The 25,525-nt window shown below is 34.2% G+C and overlaps 1 protein-coding gene across 1 annotated transcript; it reads right to left on the bottom strand.

Moving 5' to 3' along the window:
* Window positions 1–553: 553 nt before the first annotated feature.
* LOC146909636 (ferredoxin-dependent glutamate synthase, chloroplastic-like) lies at window positions 554–24,676 on the bottom strand. The gene is made up of 33 exons (XM_085725194.1): window positions 24,360–24,676; window positions 22,050–22,362; window positions 21,250–21,692; window positions 21,036–21,167; window positions 19,660–19,758; window positions 18,606–18,676; window positions 17,226–17,322; window positions 16,413–16,505; window positions 15,431–15,576; window positions 14,716–14,875; window positions 13,231–13,341; window positions 12,912–13,127; window positions 10,754–10,911; window positions 10,193–10,322; window positions 9,806–9,864; window positions 8,312–8,417; window positions 6,810–6,906; window positions 6,527–6,642; window positions 6,244–6,441; window positions 6,011–6,121; window positions 5,309–5,548; window positions 5,121–5,219; window positions 4,912–5,007; window positions 4,625–4,822; window positions 4,469–4,543; window positions 4,168–4,296; window positions 3,962–4,060; window positions 2,744–2,886; window positions 2,562–2,655; window positions 1,694–1,932; window positions 1,492–1,570; window positions 1,268–1,351; window positions 554–1,128 (listed from the first exon to the last, which is right to left on the bottom strand). Exons 1-33 carry the CDS (start codon window positions 24,603–24,605, stop codon window positions 967–969), a joined length of 4,839 nt encoding a protein of 1,612 aa, XP_085581320.1. The 5' UTR covers window positions 24,606–24,676; the 3' UTR covers window positions 554–966.
* Between the last annotated feature and the right edge of the window lie 849 nt (window positions 24,677–25,525).

Genomic DNA, 25,525 nt, shown 5'->3' with positions numbered 1-25,525 from the left:
GGGTTCTTCCATGGCTTGCAAAAGTAAAATGCAATGTCGACGGAACCATATTCAAAGATCAGCATTGTGTGGGTGTTGGGTTTTTCCTGATGCATAATGAAGGTAGATTTTTAACAGCGTGGACAGATTGGAGACAATGGGATATGAAAGGAGCCGTAGAGGAAGAAGCTTGGGGTCTTTATCAAGAAATCAAATGGACTGCCTCAATGAGTTACCCACGTTATTCTAGAGACGGAATGTAAACAAGTGCTGGATAATGTGCCTCAGTAACTCCTAACTATTCCCTTTAAGGTATTCCTGTTGTATTCAGCAACTAGCTCCACATTGCTATCATTCATATCATCTTTTTAAATGAATTTTAACAAATGCTCCTGAACTAAATTTCAAACAGACGGGCACATAGCATGCGCTATCTGTTGCCGTAAGCTATTAACAATTCATCATATCTATTACATCAACGTATTAAAGCCATTAGAGAGTCTTATAGAAGATGAAGCAATGAGCACAAATCACAGCTACCCATTTGAATGAGTGCAACGAAGGAACTCATCGATTCTGCAAGTGAAAATAATAATTTCCATTTCATCAAGTGATATCGTGATGAACAGGGAATCATGCACCGACTAATTTATTTTCACCATCCACAAAAACCTCCAATCAGATTTGAATAAACTGCATTTTTATTTACAGTTTTTATTTCAAATGACTATACAAATGTGTCTGAGGAAAGAGAAGGCTAATGCTTAACAGGGATGTACAAGGAGGGCCTCTTACATCTGCAAAATGGAAAACATGATCTTGAGATTGAATGAAGCCCAGCGGTGTTTTAATGGGAAGTTTGATCCCATATTTTGGTTAGTAATTTTCACCCTTGTTGATAGCTTCCTTATCCCTATAAAAAAACAGGGACACAATATGTGGTTCCCTTCATAGCCTGGCGCAATCAATATTAGCTTGCATTGCTCCCTAAGCAGACTGCAAAGTGACCTGCTCCGTTGCAGTTATGTCATACTTGGCATTAGCCTCAGGGGTGTCTTCTTCACTAGGTGGAACCAACTGCCAAAACAGTGATAAATACTTGTCCCAGTCCTTCAGAATAGCCTCACCTTTGTTGCTACCCGTTTTTTCCTTCATGCAAAGAGGTTAAAAAAATGATTGTCCATTATGATTATTAACATATATAAAACTGATAAAACCATAGATGATTTTCTGCTTATGTTATAATCATGCATGCATAAATTATAGTGATTGTATATTGGGGGCTTACAACATGGGCTTCAATTAGTTTCTTTAGCTGGATCTGCCCTACAGGTGCTGTTACTCGCTGAATTTTAACAATTTCTCTGTTTATCTGTCTCAGACAAATAAAAAATGATTAGCAAGATTTCATTTCAAGCAACAAGAACAACAACTTTTAAGGTTATTATATTTTCCTCCCATTTGTAATGAAAAATGGAGAAAGAATAGTGAATTGGGTTCTGGGGTATATACCTTGGGAATGAGAGTGTTGTCCTCGTCAAGAATGTAAGCCAACCCTCCTGTCATTCCAGCAGCTACGTTTCTACCCACACTGTTAAGGTATAAAATGTGTGAAAGCCTCCGTTAGCTTACTTCAAATACTTCAATGAAAAGCTAAGCGAAGAAAGAGGGGTTGAGGATGAGCATGAGGAGAATACAAAGAAATATTACTCACTTTCCCAGGATAACCACACAGCCACCAGTCATGTACTCACAACAATGATCTCCTGCCCCTTCAACTACAGCCTCAGCAAGTGAGTTTCTGACAGCAAACCTTTCCCCAGCTTTCCCTCTAACAAAGACCTGCCCTCCTGTGGCCCCGTACAAGCAAGTGTTCCCCACAATAGCTGCATCCTCAGGTTGAAACCCTATCTTGTCAACTGGAGTGACAACCAATTCACCTCCAGCAATGCCCTGACAAGAGTCACAAATAAACATGAGAAAAATGTGCCTCAACTTAATTATCGAACTAAAATAATTCAGAACAGGTACTATAAAACAAAAACATGAATTTCATTCATTATGGTAATTTAAAAGGTACTATGAAACCCGATCGTGTTTTACAATGAATCTAAACTACTTGGGAAGTGGAAAATTAAAACGGAGGGCTATTTTTCTAACAATTTATTATTTAATTAAATAACAGATTAAGATTACAGTTTCTATAGAACTCTCCACTCAGATTTTCCTTCACTTTCTTACACCTTCATTCACTCCCTAACTACTCTCGAAATTTAATATCACGAAACCCGATCGTGTTTTACAATGAATCTAAACTACTTGGGAAGTGGAAAATTAAAACGGAGGGCTATTTTTCTAACAATTTATTATTTAATTAAATAACAGATTAAGATTACAGTTTCTATAGAACTCTCCACTCAGATTTTCCTTCACTTTCTTACACCTTCATTCACTCCCTAACTACTCTCGAAATTTAATATCACAAGCCTCATACTCTGCATTACTAGATAAGTAAATCATATTTCAAGTATAAATTCCCAAAAATAAATTCTCGTGCACAAACAGCAGAGTAAATACAATACCTTCCCAACATAATCATTTGCCTCTCCTACAAGGCGAATATTCATTCCTGGTGTCAGAAAGCACCCAAATGACTGCCCAGCACTTCCTGTAAATCTGGACGCGTGGTGAAAAAAATGTTTAGCTTTCAAGTAAATACGGATTTAAGATATTAGAGTTCAAACTGCATATTAGGACATCTTACGTAATATTCAACTGTCCAGCAAAACCAGTGTCACCGTATTTCTTTGCAATAACACCAGCTATACGCCCACAGGCAGAACGATCAACGTTGTATATCTTTATGGTCTTGCTAACAGCTTTTTCATTTTCAATGGCATCTGCAATCTGGACGAAAAGTATTTTCTATTGCTGACTCATGTATGAAAAGTACAGAAAACTATTTTCTTCATTCGATTACTTTTTCTATTGAAAACATTACTGAGAGTTTGTAGAGCAAGTTCTGAAATTAGAGATACTGTGAATCCAGCTTTGAGAGAGAGCAATCTAGGGATTTTTTATCCAACATTTCATGGTTAGATTGCACCTTTGTAACCATTTATATAAATTGAATTACTCACCAGGAAACACATTAGTTTAAGTGTTTTTTAATGGGAAAATAACATTTGTTTGAAATAATAAATGTTGAGAACTATGCAAGGAAGAAAAATATTGAAAATAGATAACCACTAGATCTAAAAAAACACTAATTCTCAACATTTATTAGGAAAACATTATTTTCTACTTTATTTTTCAGATTATGGAGGAATTAAAACAGAAAAAATTGTAGCAACCAAAACCAAATTTGCTTATTTTACAAGGATAAAAACATATTTAACCTTATTCTTTTTGGTTTTACCCTTTTCAGTGGAACCAAATTTATCACCTTTTTTGGTCATGTTCTATTTTATTTTTCAACATGCACCAAACATAGCTTATAAAGTCTACAAAATCCTCACACCTTACAAGTTGGCATTACGGGTTTGAGTTAGGCCCAAAGTCTAAATTATAATATAGTATCAGAGCCTAACCCAATGCGTCGGGCCACATGCTATCGAACCATTTTCGAACCACCCAAGTCATGCTTCAGATTTCTAGTCCTAGGCGTGAAGAGGTGATGAGAGTCCAACATTGAATAGTAATATGACCTGATAGTGGTTATAAATGGGTACAACTCTCACCCCATGTTCTAGCTTTTGTGGTTGAGTTAAGCACAAACTTAAATTCTTATATGGTATCAAAGTCTATCATAAAGCCTATCTCATATTATATTCTTCAATTCTTTATTGTGGGTTCATAACAGATTCCTAGTATTTGAGCACTGACTATGATTCATATACAAATGGTCTTAAGAAAATTTATTGTAAAAGGGTTGCCGATAGTTTTTTTTATTGCTAACACTTATTGTTGTTTATAAGGTTACCTCTGGGTCTGCTAGTAAAACATCATCCAGGACAGGACCGTTGGTATGTGGCTCCTGATTCCTGATTTCTGTACTGCTCAATTTAGGTAACCCAACATTCTGAAAATGATAATTATAAAACATGCAAGTCAGAGAATCAGAAACTTATTAAACTCAAAGGCAGAAAAAGGAAAGACAAAAGCATATGATTATAAGCTAATACATACAGAGAGGATATAGCTCAGATCTAGATGCTGAGTTTTCACAAGAGATACGTCTCTTGGTCTCAATAATTCTGTTCGGCCAATTATATCATCTAACTTCTCATACCCCAACTGTGCCAAAGTGCCTCTTACCTGGTCAAGTAATAATGATAGGATTAGTAAAAATAGTTATATTTATTTCGGGTAGGAAAAGGAAAACAATAATCTAAATTTCAAAGTGGAACATAAAAATTAAAACCAATAAGGTAATTTCAAAATATGAAAAAGATGAACATGAAAGATATCAATAGCAGCCATAAAATACCTCCTCAGCTACGTACAAGAAGAGGTTAACAAGATCACCAGGAACACCAGGAAAACGTGCACGCAACTCTTCCCTCTGAAATGTAATGGCAAATTAGATAAAGGACAAGTAATCAATACATAAAAGCATGTAATAATAAATCAATTCTCTAAAAACCTGACTGGCAACACCAACTGGACAATTGTTGGTGTGGCAAATGCGAGCCATAACACATCCAGTAGCAATCATTGCCACTGAACCAAACCCATATTCATCAGCACCCATTATTGCTGCCATCATGACATCAACTCCACTTCTAAATCCACCATCAACTCTGAGAATAACTCTTTCTCTGAGTCCATTTTCAACTAGTGTCTGAAAGAAAAATAATCCACAATCAAATGGAAAATTAATTTACATGAAGAATAGGTTGCATTTGCACAGTTTCATGACTCAATTATAACCTGATGAGATTCTGTAAGTCCGAGTTCCCAAGGACCTCCTGCATGTTTGATGGAACTTATAGGGCTTGCTCCTGTTCCCCCATCATGTCCTGATATCTGTAAGTTGATCACATTATATGTTATGCTTCACAAAAGATGAAGAATAGATATCTGAGAAATAAAACTATAGATGCATAAAAAAAAAATGGATTTCAGGCCACAGTAGAAACCTGTATGATGTCAGCATTGCCCTTTGCAACCCCGGATGCAACAGTGCCAATTCCAGCTTCAGCCACCAGTTTTACAGATACTTTGGCCTTAGGGTTCACCTGTTCAACCATTGAACGATGGAGATGTTTTCACATTGCACTAGTTTTAATTCAACAGGGACAAGTGAGTAGGCGTGCAAGAGAGTCACCTGGTGAAGATCAAAGATCAATTGTGCAAGATCTTCAATAGAGTAAATGTCATGATGAGGAGGTGGAGATATAAGAGGAACCCCTGGTTTAGAATTTCTCAACCTTGCAATATACATGCTAACTTTTTTCCCAGGCAATTGTCCACCTTCACCAGGCTTTGCACCTTGTGCAATTTTAATTTCTAATTGATCAGCATTTGCCAAGAATGTTGGAGTGACACCAAACCTTCCTGAAGCAACCTTATCCAAATGAAAAATATTTTATCAGATTACCACTGTTTGCCATAATTCCTATGTGTCTAGAGGTATCAGATTACCATGTTCATTGATGTTTGTTCTTTAATGCACAAGACATCAATGAGTAACATCAGTTTGTTCTAATGTTTTGTTTTTACCAATTTTCATTTAAGGGTGCAGACAGTTACAGGATACTCAGGCAAAGTTGGCACAAGTTCCTGAGAATCACATCAAAATCATGTGTTTGCAATCAACTAAAGAAATCAGACCATGTTATTTAGTTTGAAACTGAGAATGGTAGCTTTGGGAAGTTGTGTGCAATAAGGATTTTATAAAATGGTAAAGTATTTTGACTTGGACAAGAGAAGGAATAAATAAAGCTTAACCATTCTGCAGTAAACAGTATAACTTTACTATAGTCAATAATATTTATTAAGCTATTTTCTGAAATTTCAGTCCAATAACCTGTTTGATAGCACTAGTAGCAGTATCCCCATTTTGAAGACCTTTAAGATGTGGAAGAGTTGGAGAGTAACCATCAACAACATCAGTAAGTGGTTTCCAGCGAATAGGATCCTAAATGCAATGTACGAATAAATGAAGTCACAGTGAATTAAAAATAAAAAAGTTGATAAAATTAGAAAGAAGACAAAAAATTGCCTTTACGGAAATATAAATTGAGATGAAATTTATATTACCTCACCACCTTCCCCTGAATTTGACTTTCCACCTATTCTGTTCATTGCAATTGCAATTGCTTCATGAGTTTCCCTAGATATAGCTCCAAGAGACATCCCACCGGTGCAAAACCGTTTCACAATAGATAAAGCAGGTTCAACCTTCCCCACAGGTATGGGGGCACGATCACTTTTGAACTCAAGAAGATCACGGATAACCTGCAATGAACAAACGATGTTTTACATATTCCTGTTATAATAAAATCTACAATAATAGCACAGAAGTATGATTTTCAGAACCAACATTAACAGGTCGATTAGCCAAATATTGTTGATAAACTGAAAAGGCATTTTGGCTTTTCTGACGAACAGCTTTGTGAAGCAACTTTGACATCTCTGGATTATTTGCATGATACTCACCTTTAAAAAAATGTAGAATCAAAATCAGTCAATTTCTAATGCACCAGGGATATTAATTTGAATGCAATTTCATGAATAGAACAATAACAGTCATTCTGTGCTTCCAAAAACAATGCAAAAATGTCAACTGATTCTTCAACTCTAACAAGTTAAGCAGGAAGTCATACCTCCTGGTCTGAACACTATAAATCCAAAATTTTCCAATCTTTTAGCTGTATCTTCAGAGAATGCCTTCACCCAGAAAGACAGAGTCTCTCTAGCTAGCTGTGCCACATAGGAAGTATGAGGGAAGTTTCATTATAAGTGATTTCCACTATATAGTAAATTTCAAAAGCACGTGTACTCTTCCACTGATATTCAGTTCATAAACATTTATTAACAAATTCTTAAGCAAGAGAAATAGTGCATAATTTCCCCCGAGAGTGTTGACACATTAATTTTAAGCCCAGAGAAGATCAAAGGTCAGTTTCAAAAGTTTAGCAATTAATATTGAATCTGCAAAGTTCACATCACAAACCTCAAATTCTCCTTGAAGGAGTCATTCAAAGTAATCTGTTAAAATTGCAAATCAATTTTAGTCTATATAATATACCTTTATGGAGTAGTTTAGACACAAGTTTTATTAAAGAAGAATTCAACAAGAGAACTAAATGAGAAGTACAGTAAAGAAGGATAAGAAATCAAGCAAGAATAAAGTTAGATAGATAGAAATGGTGACGAATATTGATAGATCATGGATATATAAACAGTTCACAAATTTGTGCACCCTCCCATCTTTGTTATCATACACAATTGCTTTGCACGACAATTTTCACATAGACAGTCAGAATAGTTATATCCAAATACAAGCAGCTTGAACTCTCTTGTTTGAACTCGACTTTTCATATTATTCTTTAGTATTACGTAAAAAAAAAAAAAAAAAATCAAACAGGATTTTATTATCTTCTATGTAACAAATAGCAAATTATGTTATCCATATAAGCAAATTTTCCACAGGTGCTACATTGGCAGTGCAGAAAATCATAATGATAAGATATGTATCTTAATTTAACTCAGTAATACATTAAAATCATTAATATAAAAGGACTCAAACAAAAAGTTTATTTGAATTGTCTACTGCTAATACCAGATGTCATAAGATATTTTAATATATTTTAACACTAGATCCATAAATCCCTTGGCAAACATCTATTAATTGAAAAAAATGGCTCGATAAAAAGGTGTAAAATGATGGTCCCAAACAAACAACTTTGAAGGAGTTATACTGCTGCAATATTGTTAAACATCACTGAACTTTCTGCGCAAAACTTTAACACTATATATATATATATATATATATATATATATATATATATATATATATATATATATATATATATATATATATATATATATATAGAGAGAGAGAGAGAGAGAGAGAGAGAGAGACTCAACAATTATTTTTTGAACTTCCCAAATTAACATATAGGTAAAAACCAAAAGCATTCACATTCGAGAGATAGAGAGGTCCTATTATTGTGATTCAAGCAATTTTTAATTAGCTGTATCAATAATATTGTTGATGAAAGGTATTATTTATTCATATTGAATAAAATCTTCTCTTCCAAGTAATTTAGCACTTGGCAGTATTTCATTTTCACTCAGGTTTGAGTTATGCATTCTTCCTTACCTCATCAAAAGTTAAACCACCAATTTTTGATACACTTCCGCTGAATGCAAGATCCACAACTTCCTTCCCTAATCCATAGATTTCAAATATCTGTGCACCACAGTAACTATATACAAAGAATTGACAGATCGATTTGTCAAAATCATGACACCAGTAAGAAAATATGAGAAAATAAACTAATAAACATTTCAGAAAATATTAATTTAATGTACAAAGTTGTTGGGTAAGCATTTTCTGGTGTTTGCTATCCTTTATAATACTTAATTACTATGAGATAAGAGAGTGACATTGTTCTAGGCTTGAATCTGTTTAGTGTATTTAGTGAAAATAAGTTCAGTTACAGATACAAGAAGCTATTACCAGACCCTTATCCTTTACTAGCTGAAGCTCAACCTACACCAACTCTCTGAGATGGTTACAGGTGTCATTAACTAGAGACTATAGTAGTTAATAGCGGATAGCGGCGCGTAGCGGCCGACCCCAAAAATGCTATAGCGGGATAGCGCCTAGCGCTATGACCGCTATTTCATAACTTTTAGGACAAATTATATAAATAATACTATAAAATAGTTTGTTTTACGACATGCTTTTACATCACCCATAATTCCCAATTGGTGTCTTCTTGCTCTACTAATTACTCCATTGCTGAACTTATCACAGAAATCACAGTAAATCTTTTTCTGATCATTCAAATCTTTCCAATGATTAAATTGCCAAGCAATGTCGAGATTATCACCGGTCCGTTTATGTCTTTGAGCACATGAGTCAACAGACACAGAGTTTGATTGAACACCAGAAGCTGATGTTGCCATGACTGTGTTGTCCACAAAAACAACAAAAATAAGGAAACAGAGAGCAGAATAGAGGATGAACAAAACAGAGGATGTTTGTGATATGTTTATGAACAAGCAGAATAGAGGATGAACAAAACAGAGGATGTTTGTCATATGTTTATGAACAAAACAGAGAGGAAGATTTATAGAAGAGAGCAAACACGAGGTCAAGAAGTTACAAACCTAAGGAACGGCGGCGGATGACGGTGCGACGGCGGCGTTTTATGGTGAGAAGATGTATCGTCCGTTTTTTGAGAGAAATGCGTTTTGGGGTGAGAAGATGAAAGGCGCCGAAAAGAATGAAAGAAGGAAGAGAGAAACTGAAGTTATTAGGGTTTGACGAAAATGACAAAAATACCCTCTTTTTTTTTAAAAACCAAGGAGAATCTTGTATTTTCACGTAAAATGAAATAGCGGTGCTAGACTGCAAAACCGCTATGCAGTGTTGCGGCCGCTATTGCGCCGCTATCTCATAACGCTACGCCATGGCTTATTGCATAGCGGTCCGGTACCGCACCGCACCGCGCAGCCGCTATTGGCCGCTATAGCGCCGCTATTAACTACTCTGCTAGAGACAGCTGTCACTAACTAACTATTACAACAATTAACTAACTACAACATTTCAAGCCTATATTCTCATGATTACATAAATCATATGTACCTTGAAAGCAATGAGATGCCCATTTTGGAAAGAATTTTAAGAAGACCTGCTTTCACAGCCTGGCATGCAGTAAAAATGCAAAATTTATCACTAATAATCTTTAGATAAAATAATAATGATAAGAGGAATTCATTGACTGGAAGAACAGTGAAACAAAAAGCAACATTGAAAGGGGAAAGCATTCTCCCCCTGAAGGTCGAAGTCAGAATATGTTAATTGTGTTATAGGCCTTATGTTAGAAATGGCTGGGCTAGCACTACCTGTACTTTACTCGTAAAAATAGCAAACCAGGGAATGCACATAGCCGTCATAATTACAGCAACTAAAAATAAAAACATTGCTTTTCAGTTCCACATCCAGAATAGTGGTTTAAAGTTAAGCACTAACCTTGCAGTAGTTTTTCTGTGCCTGTTCAATTGATACAGTAGGCATCTTTCCATTCTTCATCAGATTTACAGTTTTATTACTTAAACGCCATTGACGACATGTCTCCAGTGCCAAGTATGGGCACACAGCACTAAAACAAAAACATAGATATATCATGCAGTGCACAATAAGATAGAGGCAAGGTAGTTAAACTGGACATAGTTCCCACTTTCCTTTGCTGCAAACTACTAGTGCAAGGTGGAACCAATTCCAATAACAGCATTAAACATTTGTTTCATGGAAAAGTAAGACAATTAGATTCATTCAAGTTCAAATGAAAAAACGGCTTTGTTACAAAGGTAGGAATGCAACCGTATCATAAAAATAGCAAACTAACATGAAACCACAAATAAAAAAAATAAAAAATAAAACTTCAATTTATACCCAGCCTAATTCATATGTAGAGCTAACAAATTAACATTAGATAGAAAACATAATTCTAAAAGTAAGACTAAAACAAGGCAGAAACAAGAAACTAAAACACCATGTCTAACAGAGGCTTAAGTGGAGGCATTGAACAACCTTGCACCATATCCTATTAAACAGGCAAACTGATGAGTGCTAAAGCACTGAGAAGTATCCGCTACAATTGAAGCTGACATCCGAAGTCCATTCTGGATTAGATGCTGATGAACAGTACCAACAGCAAGAAGTATTGGAATTGCGGGATGAGTTGGTTCCTGGGACCAAGAAAAAGGATTGTATAATTAGCCCCGCCACACACACACACAAAGTCAATCAAAGTTCCAACTGTACAAATGGAATCTTAGGGTCTGTTTGGTAACACCCAAAAAAGAGCTTATAGCTGATAGCTTATAAGCTCGTCTGACAAAAAAAGCTCTGTTTGGTAACACTTTTTTACAACGAGCTTATAGCTTATTTCAGGAGCTTATAAGCTTTTTTCAGAAGCTACTTCAAGTAGCGTTTGAGCTTATAGCTAATAGCGTCTCACTTTTAATTCTAGTTTTGCCCTTATTAATTTATCTAAAATCCATTTATACCCCTTTATAATTTATATAATGTTAGTTACATTTATATATTTTGTTTTGACTATTATCTTTACCCTTAGCACATCTCAGTGACATATATATACCTCCCCGCTGTGTGTTTTTTTTTTTTAAATGATAATATACATCACTTGTTTTTTTTCCTTGTTTTGAACTGTATAATTTTTTTTTTTGAACCGTATAAAATTGTTTTCCTAGTTTTGAACCGTATAAAATTGTTTCAAGTCTTTTGTGAAAAAAAAAAGTTTTATGTCTATTTATACCTTCCTTGATTGATAATGCATTTAATAATTCAGTAAAATAAATTTCATGAAGGTCCCGTAAAAAAAAATCAAGAAGATATTATTCATTATATCTATCAATTGTTGTTAATAATACTTTTTTTTGTGTTATTAATAATACATTATGATAACTGTCAATTTTTTTTTAAGAATTATGATAACCTTCAATTGTTGTTTAATTGTTGGGTAAAGTATAGACACTCAAATAAAAATAAATATCAAATAAAATTTTAGAGAATAAAATTTGATTTATAATTCCTTCAAAAAAAAAAAAAAATTGATTTATAATATAGAAGATATATTAGATAGGCATTGTAGCTAAGTATTTTTCTAAATTTATAAATTTAAAAAAAAAGTTAAACTAAGAATTCCTTAATACTTTAATATCAATTTTTATTTTAGAGTTACATATCAATTTATATAAACTATATTATGAATTAATAATACCCTTTTATGTCATTTTACATTTATCAGCTAGTTGAACCGTTCATTTTACCAAACACCTCAATTAGCTTATAAGCTATCAGTCATCAGCTATAAGTTATCAGCTATAAGCTATCAGTCATCAGCTATAAGCTATAAGCTATCAGCTAGCTTATCAGCTATCCGCTATTTTTACCAAACAGAGCCTTAATGTACAAAGATAGTTTCCGGCTATCCACAAGAACAATAAAGATCCTTATTGCATACAAGAATAACAACAATCAGTGTTTTTTTTTTTACTAGGCGACATGATACATAGATCAAACTACACCAGAATTCCTTGCTGTGAATGAAATCCAGCTATAATTAATCCATTTAACTCGACCTCTTTTAATAATTTAGCTTATTGTTTTTCTTGATCTCCCTCTGCCTATTAGATAGATCATCCTCCATCTAATCTATCCTCCTTATCATTACTTCTATATGTCTTCACATATTCCCAAATCATCTAAAATGAGAGACTACACAAATAGTGCTTCATCATATATGCAAAATTTATAAACATGAATGAAGCATATTTATTCATGTAAGAATAGAAATAAATGTTAACAATACACTTTCTATTATTTGATAAAATCTCATGTCTTGGTTATTTAGTGGACCCACATAGCATTTCACCCAAAAATAGAGTATGGTAAGTGTGTTACTAGCATTTCTTTGTACAATAATGTGATATTCAATTTCCTTTGTTCTCTCCGGTAAAATATCATTCTCCAAGATAAAAGTACTATTCAAAGTTTCAGTTGAGGGGAGTCAGGCAGTGACTTTGAGTGTGTTACTAGCATATCAAGTTTAGTAATCATCTAATGAAATATGTTCAATTAATCACGTCTACCTCTACTCTACCCATGAGAGCTGTTATATATACACTTCTTTCATAAGATAAAGATTCTATGAAATGGTCCTTACCAGTGCTTCTGAACGGTCTGAAAGAACAAGTAGCTGGGAACCATTTCTAACAGCTTCATCGGCAGCGTCGCAAAGCTTATTTAATGCTTTCTCCAAGGAACCATCAATCCCCTTAGTTATGTCAAAAAATGTGTGCAACACTTGTGGTTTTAAGTGGGAGTCTTTTAACAATGACTCAAGTTCCCCTTCATTCAATACCGGACTAGATAATATAACCTGCTCCAGAAACACACCATCATCGTGTGTAAAGAAAAGGGATTAAAATCACGGGTATTATTTGACAACGACAGACAAACATTACAGATATATGCTAAAGTACCTGTGAAGCATTCTCAGGTCCTATTTCCAATATATTCCGTCTCTTCCCTATATTTACTTCAAGAGACATAACTAACCCTTCTCGAAGTGGATCAATTGCAGGATTTGTAACCTGTTAGCATAAAAAAGTCATCACATGCAAACCATAATAAAAAATAGTAAAAGACTAAAATTCTATAAAATGCAACAGAGTGAAATTTTACTGTATTTCATAAGTCTAGGCAAGTTCAACTTTAAAATTATGAATTTAATGGGTAACCCAAAAGTTAATCGAAAGTTTTTAAATTAGTCAATTGAAAATCCGGTCAGATCCAGATTCCTTAGTGGCATAAAAATAGTCGCTCTCTTTGTTCAAAATAATATTCAGAAGATATCTTCTGGCCTTTCTTTTCAATATAGAACCGCAACACCTTGTGCCGAATACCTACTCATATATCCCAATACCTACCTTTCTAGTTTCATCCAACCCTGATTCTAAAACAAATTCCTGTGCAACATCAACATAACAGAGTGTTCATATCATGTGTGTGTGCGTGTGTGTGCGCGCGCGCGCCGGCGCGCATACATTTTGGATGCAACCCACCATTCCAGTTGCAATGTACACGACTCTTCTAGGTCACAATACCTTTCAACAAGATTAACTATTAAACATTCAAAATAAGATGCTAATGGTTTAAGAAATGAACAATACCATCTAAACATATTTCCTAGAAAACCCTCCACCACTTGTTCTCCGGTGGTGGAAACAAAAAACGGAACAGAAGTACTAGGTATTTTTCTAATTCTAAAATTAATGTACATTGTACAAGGAAAATATGAGAAAAAGGTGTATTAGTCAACTAGACAGCTAACCAATATCTCAGCTAATTTGGCAAGGAAATTAAACATATGTGCATGAATCTAGATTACAATTATCGGATAAATGATAAAGAAAAAAGGGGAGCTAGCGTACTCATAGTTAGTTAAAAGAGATATAACATATAAATAAGAGAATAAGCATACAGAAAATAATTGGACGCGTTTATTAGTAGCTATGTAAAAGGAGTAATCCTTTGTGGAGGAAAGTCCTTTACGAGATCTATTTTAGAATTCCAGGCATTCGTGTCTTGATGTTTTGTACTAGCTTCAGTTGTTTCATGAATTTGTTTCTGAAGTGTGATTAAAAAGTGTTTTTTTTTTATTTTTATTTATGTCATTTTATTTGCATATATACGAGTTTTATGAATTTTGTAGAATCCTACGATTTGTGTGTTATGATTCCACAATTTATGATTTTATTTTTTTGTTTCCCGGTTCTGAGTAATAATTGGATATAGTAGTTGGTTAGTTAGAGGAGAAATCATGTATAAATAGGAGAAATACGGATGGAAAAAATAATTCATACAGTTGTTAGTTCTATTTTGAAATGAGCAATGTTTTGTGAAGGGCCTTTGGAAGAGAGGAAATTACTTTAGAGAATCAATTGTAGGAAAGTGGTTTTTCCTACCTGTGCAAACCGTTGCTTAAAGTAATCAAAAAGCATATGAGGCTTCTGAGATAATGCAGCCAATGGAATATCATCTCCCATACAAAATGTAGGTTCCTTTCCTTGAGAAGCCATAGACTCGATCACCATCTGGACATCTTCACTGGAGTACCCAAATGCCCTGGTCTCACCAAAGAGCGGATAAGTAAGAACCATATAAGATGTTGCATTGTAAGCTGCAATGAAGAGAAAACCCACTTTCCCATCAACATGCTATTGAACATTAGCCTAAAAATTAGTACATGACAAAGAACCACAAAAGATGGTGTATTGTAAGCTGCAATGAAGAGCAAACCCACTTTTCCATCAACATGCCATAGATCATTATCTTATAAAAATTCCAACATTACTTCACAGGAAGCAGCCTCAATTCAATGAACTTGATACTGAAAAAACAGGGGACACTACAAATAAAGGTCCTTTCCCTACAACTCTCAGAAGAATATTTTACTTTAGAAAGGGAACTTGTTATTGCTTAAATCATAATTTTCAATCAAAAACCAAATTTTGAATCCTCATAAAAAACAAGAAAGCAAATAAGAAGCACACAGAATGTTTACACAATAACAGTGAGTAAGGCAATGAGATTTATGGGATTTAAAATGGCAACGCTTAAAAACAGAAATTCCCTCATCAAGGATATAAACCAAGAGCAAAATCTACATAGAACTCTCACTGTTGGTGTCTTAATACGGCATCATTCTCCATCACTGAGGATGAAAGGAAATTCTCAGACTTCAAAGACCGCAGATTTTCCTTGATCCAGTTCCCATATGGGTTTGATAAGGCTACTCGTTTTTTAACCTCCATATTCTCATAGACCTGCCACTCACAAAAAAAAAAAAAAAAGGTTTGGAAAGTAAATTAAGCCTGTCAAACAGAGTATTCAACCTTTTAGCATAAAAATTGAGAAAATTATTAGGAAAACAAAAAGAAAAAATATGATCTCATACAAGAACTCAGGCATTCACAATTTAAGACATCGGAATCACAGACTGCGTTAGAAACTCAGACGGAAGAAAGCGAAATAAAACATTAAGGAAAATGTAAATTGAATGCATTAGAATGTACTGAACTGAGGGGCACAGCTGTAAGAACTTGTCTTTAATAGACTGACGCTCCCCATTATTAATACTTTGTAGCAAACAATATAAATTATTTATCAGTCAACTATACATAAGTTATCCAATGTGAGATAAAATGACATCAGATAAGCTGTTCTCGAGTGCAATATTTTAGGACGGCTCATAGAACTTCAAACTCTTACATCTCTTAAACTAATTGATATAATGTAGTTCTCAGATGTCAACTAAGTTTTTCTTCTTCTTTTAAAGGGCTATGAGCCCCTATGCTTTTAGTGGACTGAAAAGAATAAAACTTGACTTCATTAACAAAATTTCAGTAGCAATAGATAAGGTTATAAAAAAAAAAGGAGAGGCATTTTTGTTACAGGAAAACTCTTGGTAAGCTTCTGATTCAATGAGTAACTTTAGTTCACATTGGGGCACACAAAACAATAAAAGAAAAACTCTAAGTTGGATAAATATCTAACTCAATAAATAAACTGATATTTGCAGGATCAAACAACCATTACAAGATAAAATATGTCTATGTTCAAAAGTGTGATAACCAAGACAAGAAAGTATTGCAGTGCGAACCTGGCCACCAAGTAAATCAACTGTTATCATCATGCCTGGACCTAATCGGCCTTTCAAGATAACCTTTGACTCGTCCACTGGTACAACACCAACCTAAAAAAGAATGAGAAAACATATTATGTTAGGATATTGAATAAACAAGACAAATTAGGAAAAATAATAATCGAAGGAATCTGTATAAACAATGTTAAATAGAGAAAATAATCTGCATCAGTTAAAGAGTGCCCTTAGGGAACTTGTTAAAGAAACTAAAATAGAAATATTGTCTTGACAAGTGCCTTAAGGGCACTTTTTAGTCAAGACCCTAATACTAATTATGACTATAATCAACACAAACAATTATATGATGCTATTCTGAAGGCAACTAATAAAGGTGGCTAAATAGTCTTTGATTTCCATTTATCAAAACAACGACAAGCTGATATAATAGAAAAGTAAATTTGATTATGTCAGATCTTGGTTTTTCAAAGCCCATATGCAGCCAAAACAACAATATCTCCTATAAGTCAAGACCCTAATACTAATTATGACTATAATCAACACAAACAATTATATGATGCTATTCTGAAGGCAACTAATAAAGGTGGCTAAATAGTCTTTGATTTCCATTTATCAAAACAACGACAAGCTGATATAATAGAAAAGTAAATTTGATTATGTCAGATCTTGGCTTTTCAAAGCCCATATGCAGCCAAAACAACAATGTCTCCTATAAGTTCTAGAATTAGAAAAGTAGAGCTGTCATTTGACCGATGAAATAATACAGCTTTAAATCAACCATATCAGTCAAGGGATAAAAGTTAGGGACTTCACCTCAGAAGCAACATAGACCATATTGTCTGATGTTCGCCAATACCTGGCAGGTCGAAGTCCATTACGATCAAGGCACGCACCAACAGTTTTTCCATCACTGTGACACATAAATTGCATTATAAACACTCACGGAAAAATAACAGCTTCAAGGAGAGATTAAAATAAGATCTCTACCTATTTACTACAGGTTATTTTGTTAAACTATGGACACTGTTTCCTAATGAAAATGAGCAGAGCAAGAGTAAATTCAATTTAACAGAGTGATTCTCTCTAAACAATGCAGAAACAAAGGTAAATATTTGGATGATGTAATGAAATACAGCTCAAGAAGATACTGAAGTTAAATTTCTGTCTCCAATTCATATATTATAGTCTCATACGTATAGAATGCTAGTTCGAATTCTACTTGGCCAAAAAAACATGAAATAAAGCCTAGTCAAATATTGGGATACAACCTGTATCAAGTACAATTCATTTGTGAAAGAATACTGTAAAACAAGAATCAAACTGGATAAAGTTTCAAGGACCCCTCACCCTAGTGGCGAAGCTAGCAAAAATTTTACGAGGGGGCCAAATGTAAAGAAGCAATAAAATACTCCCTCTGTCTCACATTAGGTGTCCCATTTGAGTTTTACATGGCTATTAAGGAAATGATTAATAGTGTTGATTTTAATGGCAAAATATGTATCATTTACCAAAACATCCTTATTAATTATAGTTAGTGCAGTAGTTATAGATGATTGAAATGCAATAAATAAGTGTATGTTAGTGTGAAAAAAAAAAATATTGTATCGGTATTATAAAAGGGACACATATTGCGAGACAGAGGGAATATAATTCAACGACGCTTCAAAGCATCAAGAATTGATGTTGTACTAAATAGACTAACAGTGTATTTTTCAATGTAAACAATTAAGTTATTTGCATGAAATTCATTGCCCATTTTGTTCATGAGTCTTGACAATGTCCATTGCTTACAAAACTCTCCCTGTAGTTACTGTTGGGACTGGAAGTGAGAAAACAAGACAAATAAATTTATCAATGGAGTGATCATTTTTTACTTTCTTATTTCTACTAACTTTTGAGGTAGCATAGACTTGTTTGAGGTAGCTAAATATATCATATTAGTAATTAAATATAAAAGTATGCCAACTTATTCAACAACTAAAATAAAAAAAAGACGTGGGGGGCAAGGCCCCACGTCTCAAACAATTCTCCCTCTCACCACATTCTCAAAACAATCTTTCTTTTACTTGAACTGGTTGAACCCTAGTACTGTTCAATATTCTTAAAGTCAGGTCCCATGAATTAGGATAAACCAATAAAGTGATATACCAACTAGGCAGGTGTGTTCCTCTGGATTTGTTTTTATCTATATACCTGAATAAAAGCAAGGCAGGTCCATCCCAAGCTTCCATCTGGCCCTTGTAGTAGTCATAGAAGTCAATCGCCTAAGAAATGAAAAGGTAATAAGATTTCAGATTGTAAGAAATGAAAAGATGCAATAAAAGACCAGAGATTTCATTTTTTTCCCATACCAAGAATGAACAATGAGTGTTCTTAATGATCATAATTTTTCATAACAAGCATGAAGAATGAGGGTCTTTAATAACCCTATTCAGCTGCTCTCACATCACTCTGCCATCTCTGACAAGTGGCCCTTTTCCAGTAAATGGCCAATTTTTAACAAATTGCATGTCTTGGATGATCAACCAATTCTCTTCCTCCTTTCCTTTTTCTGCGTTCTCCTATTATAAAAACCTTGCTTTGTCTCACATATTCTGTTCTCTACTCCGTTGCCAATCTCTATTTCCTTCACATCTTTTTCCTAATTCTTTCTTTCCTTTTGATTCTGTCCTCTTTGTTCAACAGTACATGGGCTGCTTGGTTAATTTTATTTATTGCAATATGTCTCTGGTTTTTTGTTCTTGAAATAGGCTATTAGTTCTTTTTAATTTCATTATATTCTGCAGTATTTTAGAAGCCTTTTTGTGTATTCCCTCCGGCCTTAAATATAAACAAAAAGGTAGTGTATGTAGTCCAAGTTTGGATCTAACACATGAACTTTTTTTGATTATATTTAAGGCCAGAGAGTATATCATATTCACATTAGAATTGTCATGTTTCTGCTATAGGCCACATACCATACTTTTAGGACAGATTCTATGCTTGCCACTATAAACAACTATATGTCATTAATAATATTGTTCCCAAGTGCACAGGGCATCTCTCTGCAACTTTTTTTATTTAACAAAAGCAGTACTGGCAAATATGAGATATGGTATACGACAAACCAGATAGCATGTGCTTTTATCTGGATAAAGAAGTGGATCAAGCATGCTTTAAATGAGAATTTATAATCATGAAATGGAGACACTAAGCATAAATGTGCAGAAAATGCATCAGCTATTTAAAAGCAAGGGGGAAGAAATACCTCAGGGTATTTGATTGTCAGTGTTGGATGGTTTTTGTAAGCCTCTGGAACAAGAATCATCATGGACTCCTCAGGGCTTCGACCACTTCTTATTAATAACTGAAACATATGAGACCATTCAGCTATAAACATGACCAATACACAAGTCATGCCTAAAAAACTTGATACACAGAAAAAACTCAAAAATAGAGGGATCACAAAACTGTACAAATGAGGAATTTGTATATCATAAAGTAGAAAATATAACATATAGAGTGAGAAAGTGTCAGTCAAATAACAAAAAATGATGAGAAAATATATTCAGAATCAGATTAACCGTTGCTAAGTAGGCAAAGCTACTATAGAATATATATTAAGGAAAGGAAGAAGTTTTAAAAAAAAAATCATCCATCCATCCATAAGCCTCAAAACTCTACAAAAAAACCTTGTAGAATTTGAGCTGCATCTAACTCAATTCCACAAAATCGGCTTGTAAGGTGGGGACGTACTTATAAGCCACTACAGATTCATAGCATTATCCAATCTGAGACTATCAACACACCCCACTTACGCTCTGGACTGGACATCTAAAGTGTGACCCAATGGCTCGATAATGGGTGACTCAATCAATATAGGATAGGCTCTAAAATTATCTTTTTATTTGGGTTGGAACTAACTCAACCCCACAAAGTCGGCTTGTAAGGTCCTATTTATAACCACTTTATGGGTCATGTCACCATACAATGTAGGATTCTCAACAAAGTTTATTGTCAAAATAATTTGCTCCACTTATTCCAACCATATCCTTTAAAATAATAACATAATAAAGGATTCAAGGAATAAAAAAAAAAACACAGATCAATTGCTGAACAAGAGGATATAAGGTTGCATTGGTGGTTGGCATGGGGGAGTTATGGAGTGAAGTGATAAGAAGATCAAGAGTTCAATCCCCTCCCTTCAGCATAATACTAACAATACTAACATCTGTTGTTAAAATAAAATTGCTGAACAAAAATGCCAGAAGTCCATTTCAAAGCTTTAAAGCAATTCGAAAAATAAAAAGATTTTTTTATCTTTTAACATCAAAAGGAGAAAAAAATACATAGCACAGGCAGGAGCATAACATGAGACCTAACTATATAAAAAACTATTTATAGCAACTCTATTAAGTATTTTAGTCCAAACAAAAGCATGCACCATGGTCAAATCCTTAGCCTAATGACTCGGATATCTTGAAAATTTATACAATTAGATTAGACTAGATAATGAAACCCCCAAATAAAGAATCATACAAGTTTGAGGATCATATCTTTTTCAACGATTAATTTTAAAGTTGTCGTCATCATCAAGATCCTCTAACAGAAGGAAATTAATTTTATATACAGTTATTGACATACTTCTGCGGCACTGTCAAGATTTGCCGAGTCTGATGCCTTTGGATTTCCAAATGGACGAATTTCATCTTCACGACCTCGCCATACAGGTGACTTTAATGACGGCTCTCGTGACTGCATCCAATTCAAGTTCCCCTGCACATACATGTAGCTATTTCATAAATCCATTCAAGGTAAAATTCCATGGGAAGATTTTTAATGCCAAAGAGAGCTCAACCTGTATGGTGTTGATTTCTCCATTATGACCAAGAAGTCTCATTGGTTGTGCAAGAGGCCATCTAGGACTAGTATTTGTGCTATACCTTCGATGATAAATGGCAAAGGAGGATTTATAAAGATCATTCTGAAGATCAGAATAAAATAACCCCAAAACTTCTGAGCGGAGCATCCCCTTGTAAACTATTGTTCGATTGGATAAAGAACAGAAATAAAGCTCATTTCCCCAACTTTCCGAGCTTACTTCTTTTTCAATAAGTTTTCGACAGATGTACAGTTCTCGTTCAATGTCTTCAGTATTTTCTTCCTTCCCAATCTTGACAAATACCTGCTGTATATTGGGCATGGTCTCCTTTGCATAATAACCTACAACAGAAGTATTTACAGGGACTGGCCTCCACCCAAGCACCTCAAGACCTTCTTGCTGAAAAGTATTTATGATAACTAAAGAAAAAATCAAAATTACATGTCAGAACGCAAACCGCTGTGTTAAAGTGAAAAATTCACTTTGATGCATTTAAAAGAATGCACTAATTAGCTTTGATTGCAACAACAAAGGTTTTCATATTGGATGAACGAGAAATATTGAAATATAGAAAGAAAAAAAAAATTACAAATAAGTGAATGTGTGCATCTGAGTGTGTGTGTGTGTGTGTGTGTGTGTGGAGAGAGAGAGCATCACAGAGCAATTAAATTATTCACAAACACATAAACATGCTGATCTTAGAGAAACCATAAAAGACGAAGACATCATGCAAGCTTAGTTGAATCAGGACCTTCAAAATAAGAAAAAAACATTACCTTTCTTGGCCTTATTCATAAGTTCTACATCTTTGGGTAGGAAAACCATTCCAACGCCAGTGTGCAGCTTATCAAAGGAAGCAAGCCCTTGCTTGTCTGCCCAATTGTCAAATAGATCCCATGGAACTGCAGTCATCAGCCCAGAACCATCGCCTGAGTCATTATCTGCGCCACAGCCCCCACGATGTTCCATACAGCTTAAAGCATTTAAAGCATCCTTGACAATCTCAAATGATCCCTTATTTTCCAAATTGGCAATGAATCCAACACCACAGGCCCCTCTTTCTGATAGTATGTCCTCCAAGTTTGCAACCTGACCAACAAGCAACGAGAATCATTAAACATGTTGTGTAAACTACAAGCCACGCTGGTGAACAATTCAGGAAGGATGATGCACTGGGACAATTTTCTAAAATAATGCAAACTTTTGATCAATCTTTTAAATCAATAGCAATGCAAACTGCTAATTATGGACTGAAATTCAAGGCATGGTTTAAAAGGACACTTAATTGTTACCATACTAGTATACTACATACGGATTATGGTCTCCAATGCATTTCTAGAAAAACAAAAGATAAACACAAAAAATTGCATTTGGGCACCTGATACTCTAGAGACTAAAACGCATCCCTGAATTAAGTTTTAAAAATATCATAATTGGTAACCTCTAGGACCTGGAATCTGCAAATTTCCTTCTTCCTGCACTACTGGAATTTCTGAAAAGAAGAGTGCCTTCAAATGGTGTGGGATAAGTTTTATCCAGGGACGTGAGTTTAACTACACATTTATTGACTGGTGCAAAGAAAGATAAACCCAGCTAAGTATTATCACTCATTACCCAATTAGTTTTGTAACTAGCTTGTACAAACTCATTGTTAAGGTTATCTCTATAAGATTGAAACAGAACATTGCAAGCTGAGAGATTTTAGTTTGAGAGAAGATGAAATAGCTACATATATCAAAAGGATGAGAAAGTGTAATTTAGACTTCCTGTTGGATTTTGAGAAAGCATATGACAGGGTGGTTTCCAATATCAGCTTGTCGACTTGGATTTCTAGCTATGGATTTTGAAATGGAAAAATAGAGAGCGCTGGTCTTGATTCCAATGACAGCAGCTACTAGGAAGGGAAACATTATATCCCCTTTCTTGTTCATCAGGTTGATTGTTGTTCTTAATTGTTTACTTTCCATTGACTCAAACAAGGTTTTGACTTCTCTGCTTCATTTTTGGTGTTCTATTCTCAACAGAGGCGCTACTGAAATGAACTCTCTATACCCAGTTTTTGAAGTTACTCATATCTCTGATTAAAAGTTAAGGCCTATTTGAATTGACTTATTTGAGCTTATCTAATACCATATGAACTTATGAGCCTATTTGAGAAAGCTTGTGGAAACAGCTTTTGACATGTTCATAAGTTGTTCTCAGCTTATTTCTATAAGCTCTCCAAGATAACTTTAAAAAAAAATTGCCTTTAATTTTATCTTTTGTTATAGAAATAGTTTGTATATAAGTGTGTATGCTATAAGAGTTTAATTTGGTACTTTTCGAGCTTGTATGAGAAAATTCATTCAATTCCCGTACATGACTTGTTTCCAAGTTTCACGGAGGCCTCCAAGATTTTACAAAAAAACCGTAACCGCAATTATGACCACTACATAAGTATTTTTTATGCATAAATGCAACGACATCCATATAATAACAAGGATCACAAAGCTACCGCAATTTAAAACCATACACACCAAAGATCATACTTCATTCTACTTTACATGTGACCTGTTTGGATTGACTTATTTGAGTATATTTACTAGCACAAGCACTTGTAAGACTGTTTGAGAGAAATTTAAAAAAACAACTAATGCCATGTTCTTAAGCTCTTTTTAGCTTATTTTCAGAAGCTCTCCAAAATAGTTTATTAAAACAGTTTATAATTTATTTATTTAATCATTTGTTATAGAAATAGCTTATAAATAGACGTTAATCATGATAAGCACTTATGCTATAAGCTGCAAATTAATCATAGCCGTAATTCTCACACAACCATTTCGTCGTCGTTCAAATTTGAATTTTCACTTTAAAAACAACACAAAGTCAACTCAACTCTATAAACTAGAGAATATTCATTTTCGAGTAAGATTTTCACAGCAACGTTTCAACGCTATATTTCTGTAGAAAACGTTGTTTCATCTTTCATGTTAAGAATTAATCAAGTTCTTGAACGTATGAAGTATCATCATCATCATCAACTACGAAATCCACGACGAAGAAGAAAATTCGGTGTGCAAAAATAGCAACGGATGAAGAAACCGGACCTTAGGTTTGGAATCGGAAGTTGACGGCGAAGAAGGAGGAGGAGCAGGATTGAGATGATTATTATCAAGTTGAAGAACAGCTTTAACAGAGCTCCGACGGAGAATCGCCGGCGTCAATCTACGGCTGCAGCGCTTGGTATTACGGCGGAAAGGAGCGAAGTCTACGAACAAGTGACGGTTACCGATTGTATCGGAGAGACGTAGCACTTGAGAAAGAGAAACCGATGACACCGTGTTCAGCGCCATCGCGCAAGAGAGAGAGCTGGAGAGAAAGTGTTTGATGAAATGTGTGAGTGAGAATGAAGTGATATGAAGATAAAGGGAAGAAGAGGTCACAAAGTACTTAATTCATACACACCACCAACTTCTCATTCCTTTTCATCTTGAATTTGTGAAAGTGCTAGTATCACTGGGTTTTTGTTCTCTGTGGTGTTGTCTATAGTTATGCGGTGTGCTAGCATAAATTCCTGGATTATTGGATGGTGATAAAAAGGGTATGATGATGTGGAAGTTTTGTTACGGTGGCAGGAATTTATGCTACTTTTTACTTTTCAACCAATCAAATTCTGATTCTAAGCGTAAAGTACAGATACAGTATAGTACTGTAGTAGAAAAACAGTATTAATGCTTCTTCTTTTTTGACTCGGATATTAATCATGATGCTTTGCCTAATAAGTTTATCAAAAGGTTAAACCGGTCAAAATTAATTAATCAATGGTTAATTTTTTTTGACAAAAATTAATCAATGGTTAATGTAACACAAAAAATAAAAAATAATTGTAGGTTCATACATCATGCTAACTTTTTTTTACAACTACATCATACTAACTTAACTTCTGCTTTAATGGAAAGAATTTAATTAGTATACACTTAGTATAAAGTTATTTTACAATATGCATTGTTGAATATATCATCGAATACATGTGTAAAATAATTATACACTAATAATGTATACTGATTAATTTTATATGAAGAGTATAAAGATTTTTATATCAACAATCAATCATAAACATTTAATCACTATGTGTATTTAATTTTAATCAAAAACAAATCCAAAAAAATTACAATGTGACAAATAAATAAGTTGGCATTCACCAATAAAGTGTGGTATAAGTGGTAGATACTTGAACTCGTTAACTAATGTGATTTAGGTTCAAATTCTGATC

Source organism: Medicago sativa, chromosome 7 (genome assembly GCF_051527215.1).
Source record: "Medicago sativa cultivar Bolivia chromosome 7, Bolivia_mono, whole genome shotgun sequence".
Taxonomy (NCBI): Eukaryota; Viridiplantae; Streptophyta; class Magnoliopsida; order Fabales; family Fabaceae; genus Medicago; species Medicago sativa.
Note: the sequence above shows the minus strand (reverse complement) of the source record. Positions and strands in the feature narration are given on the sequence as shown.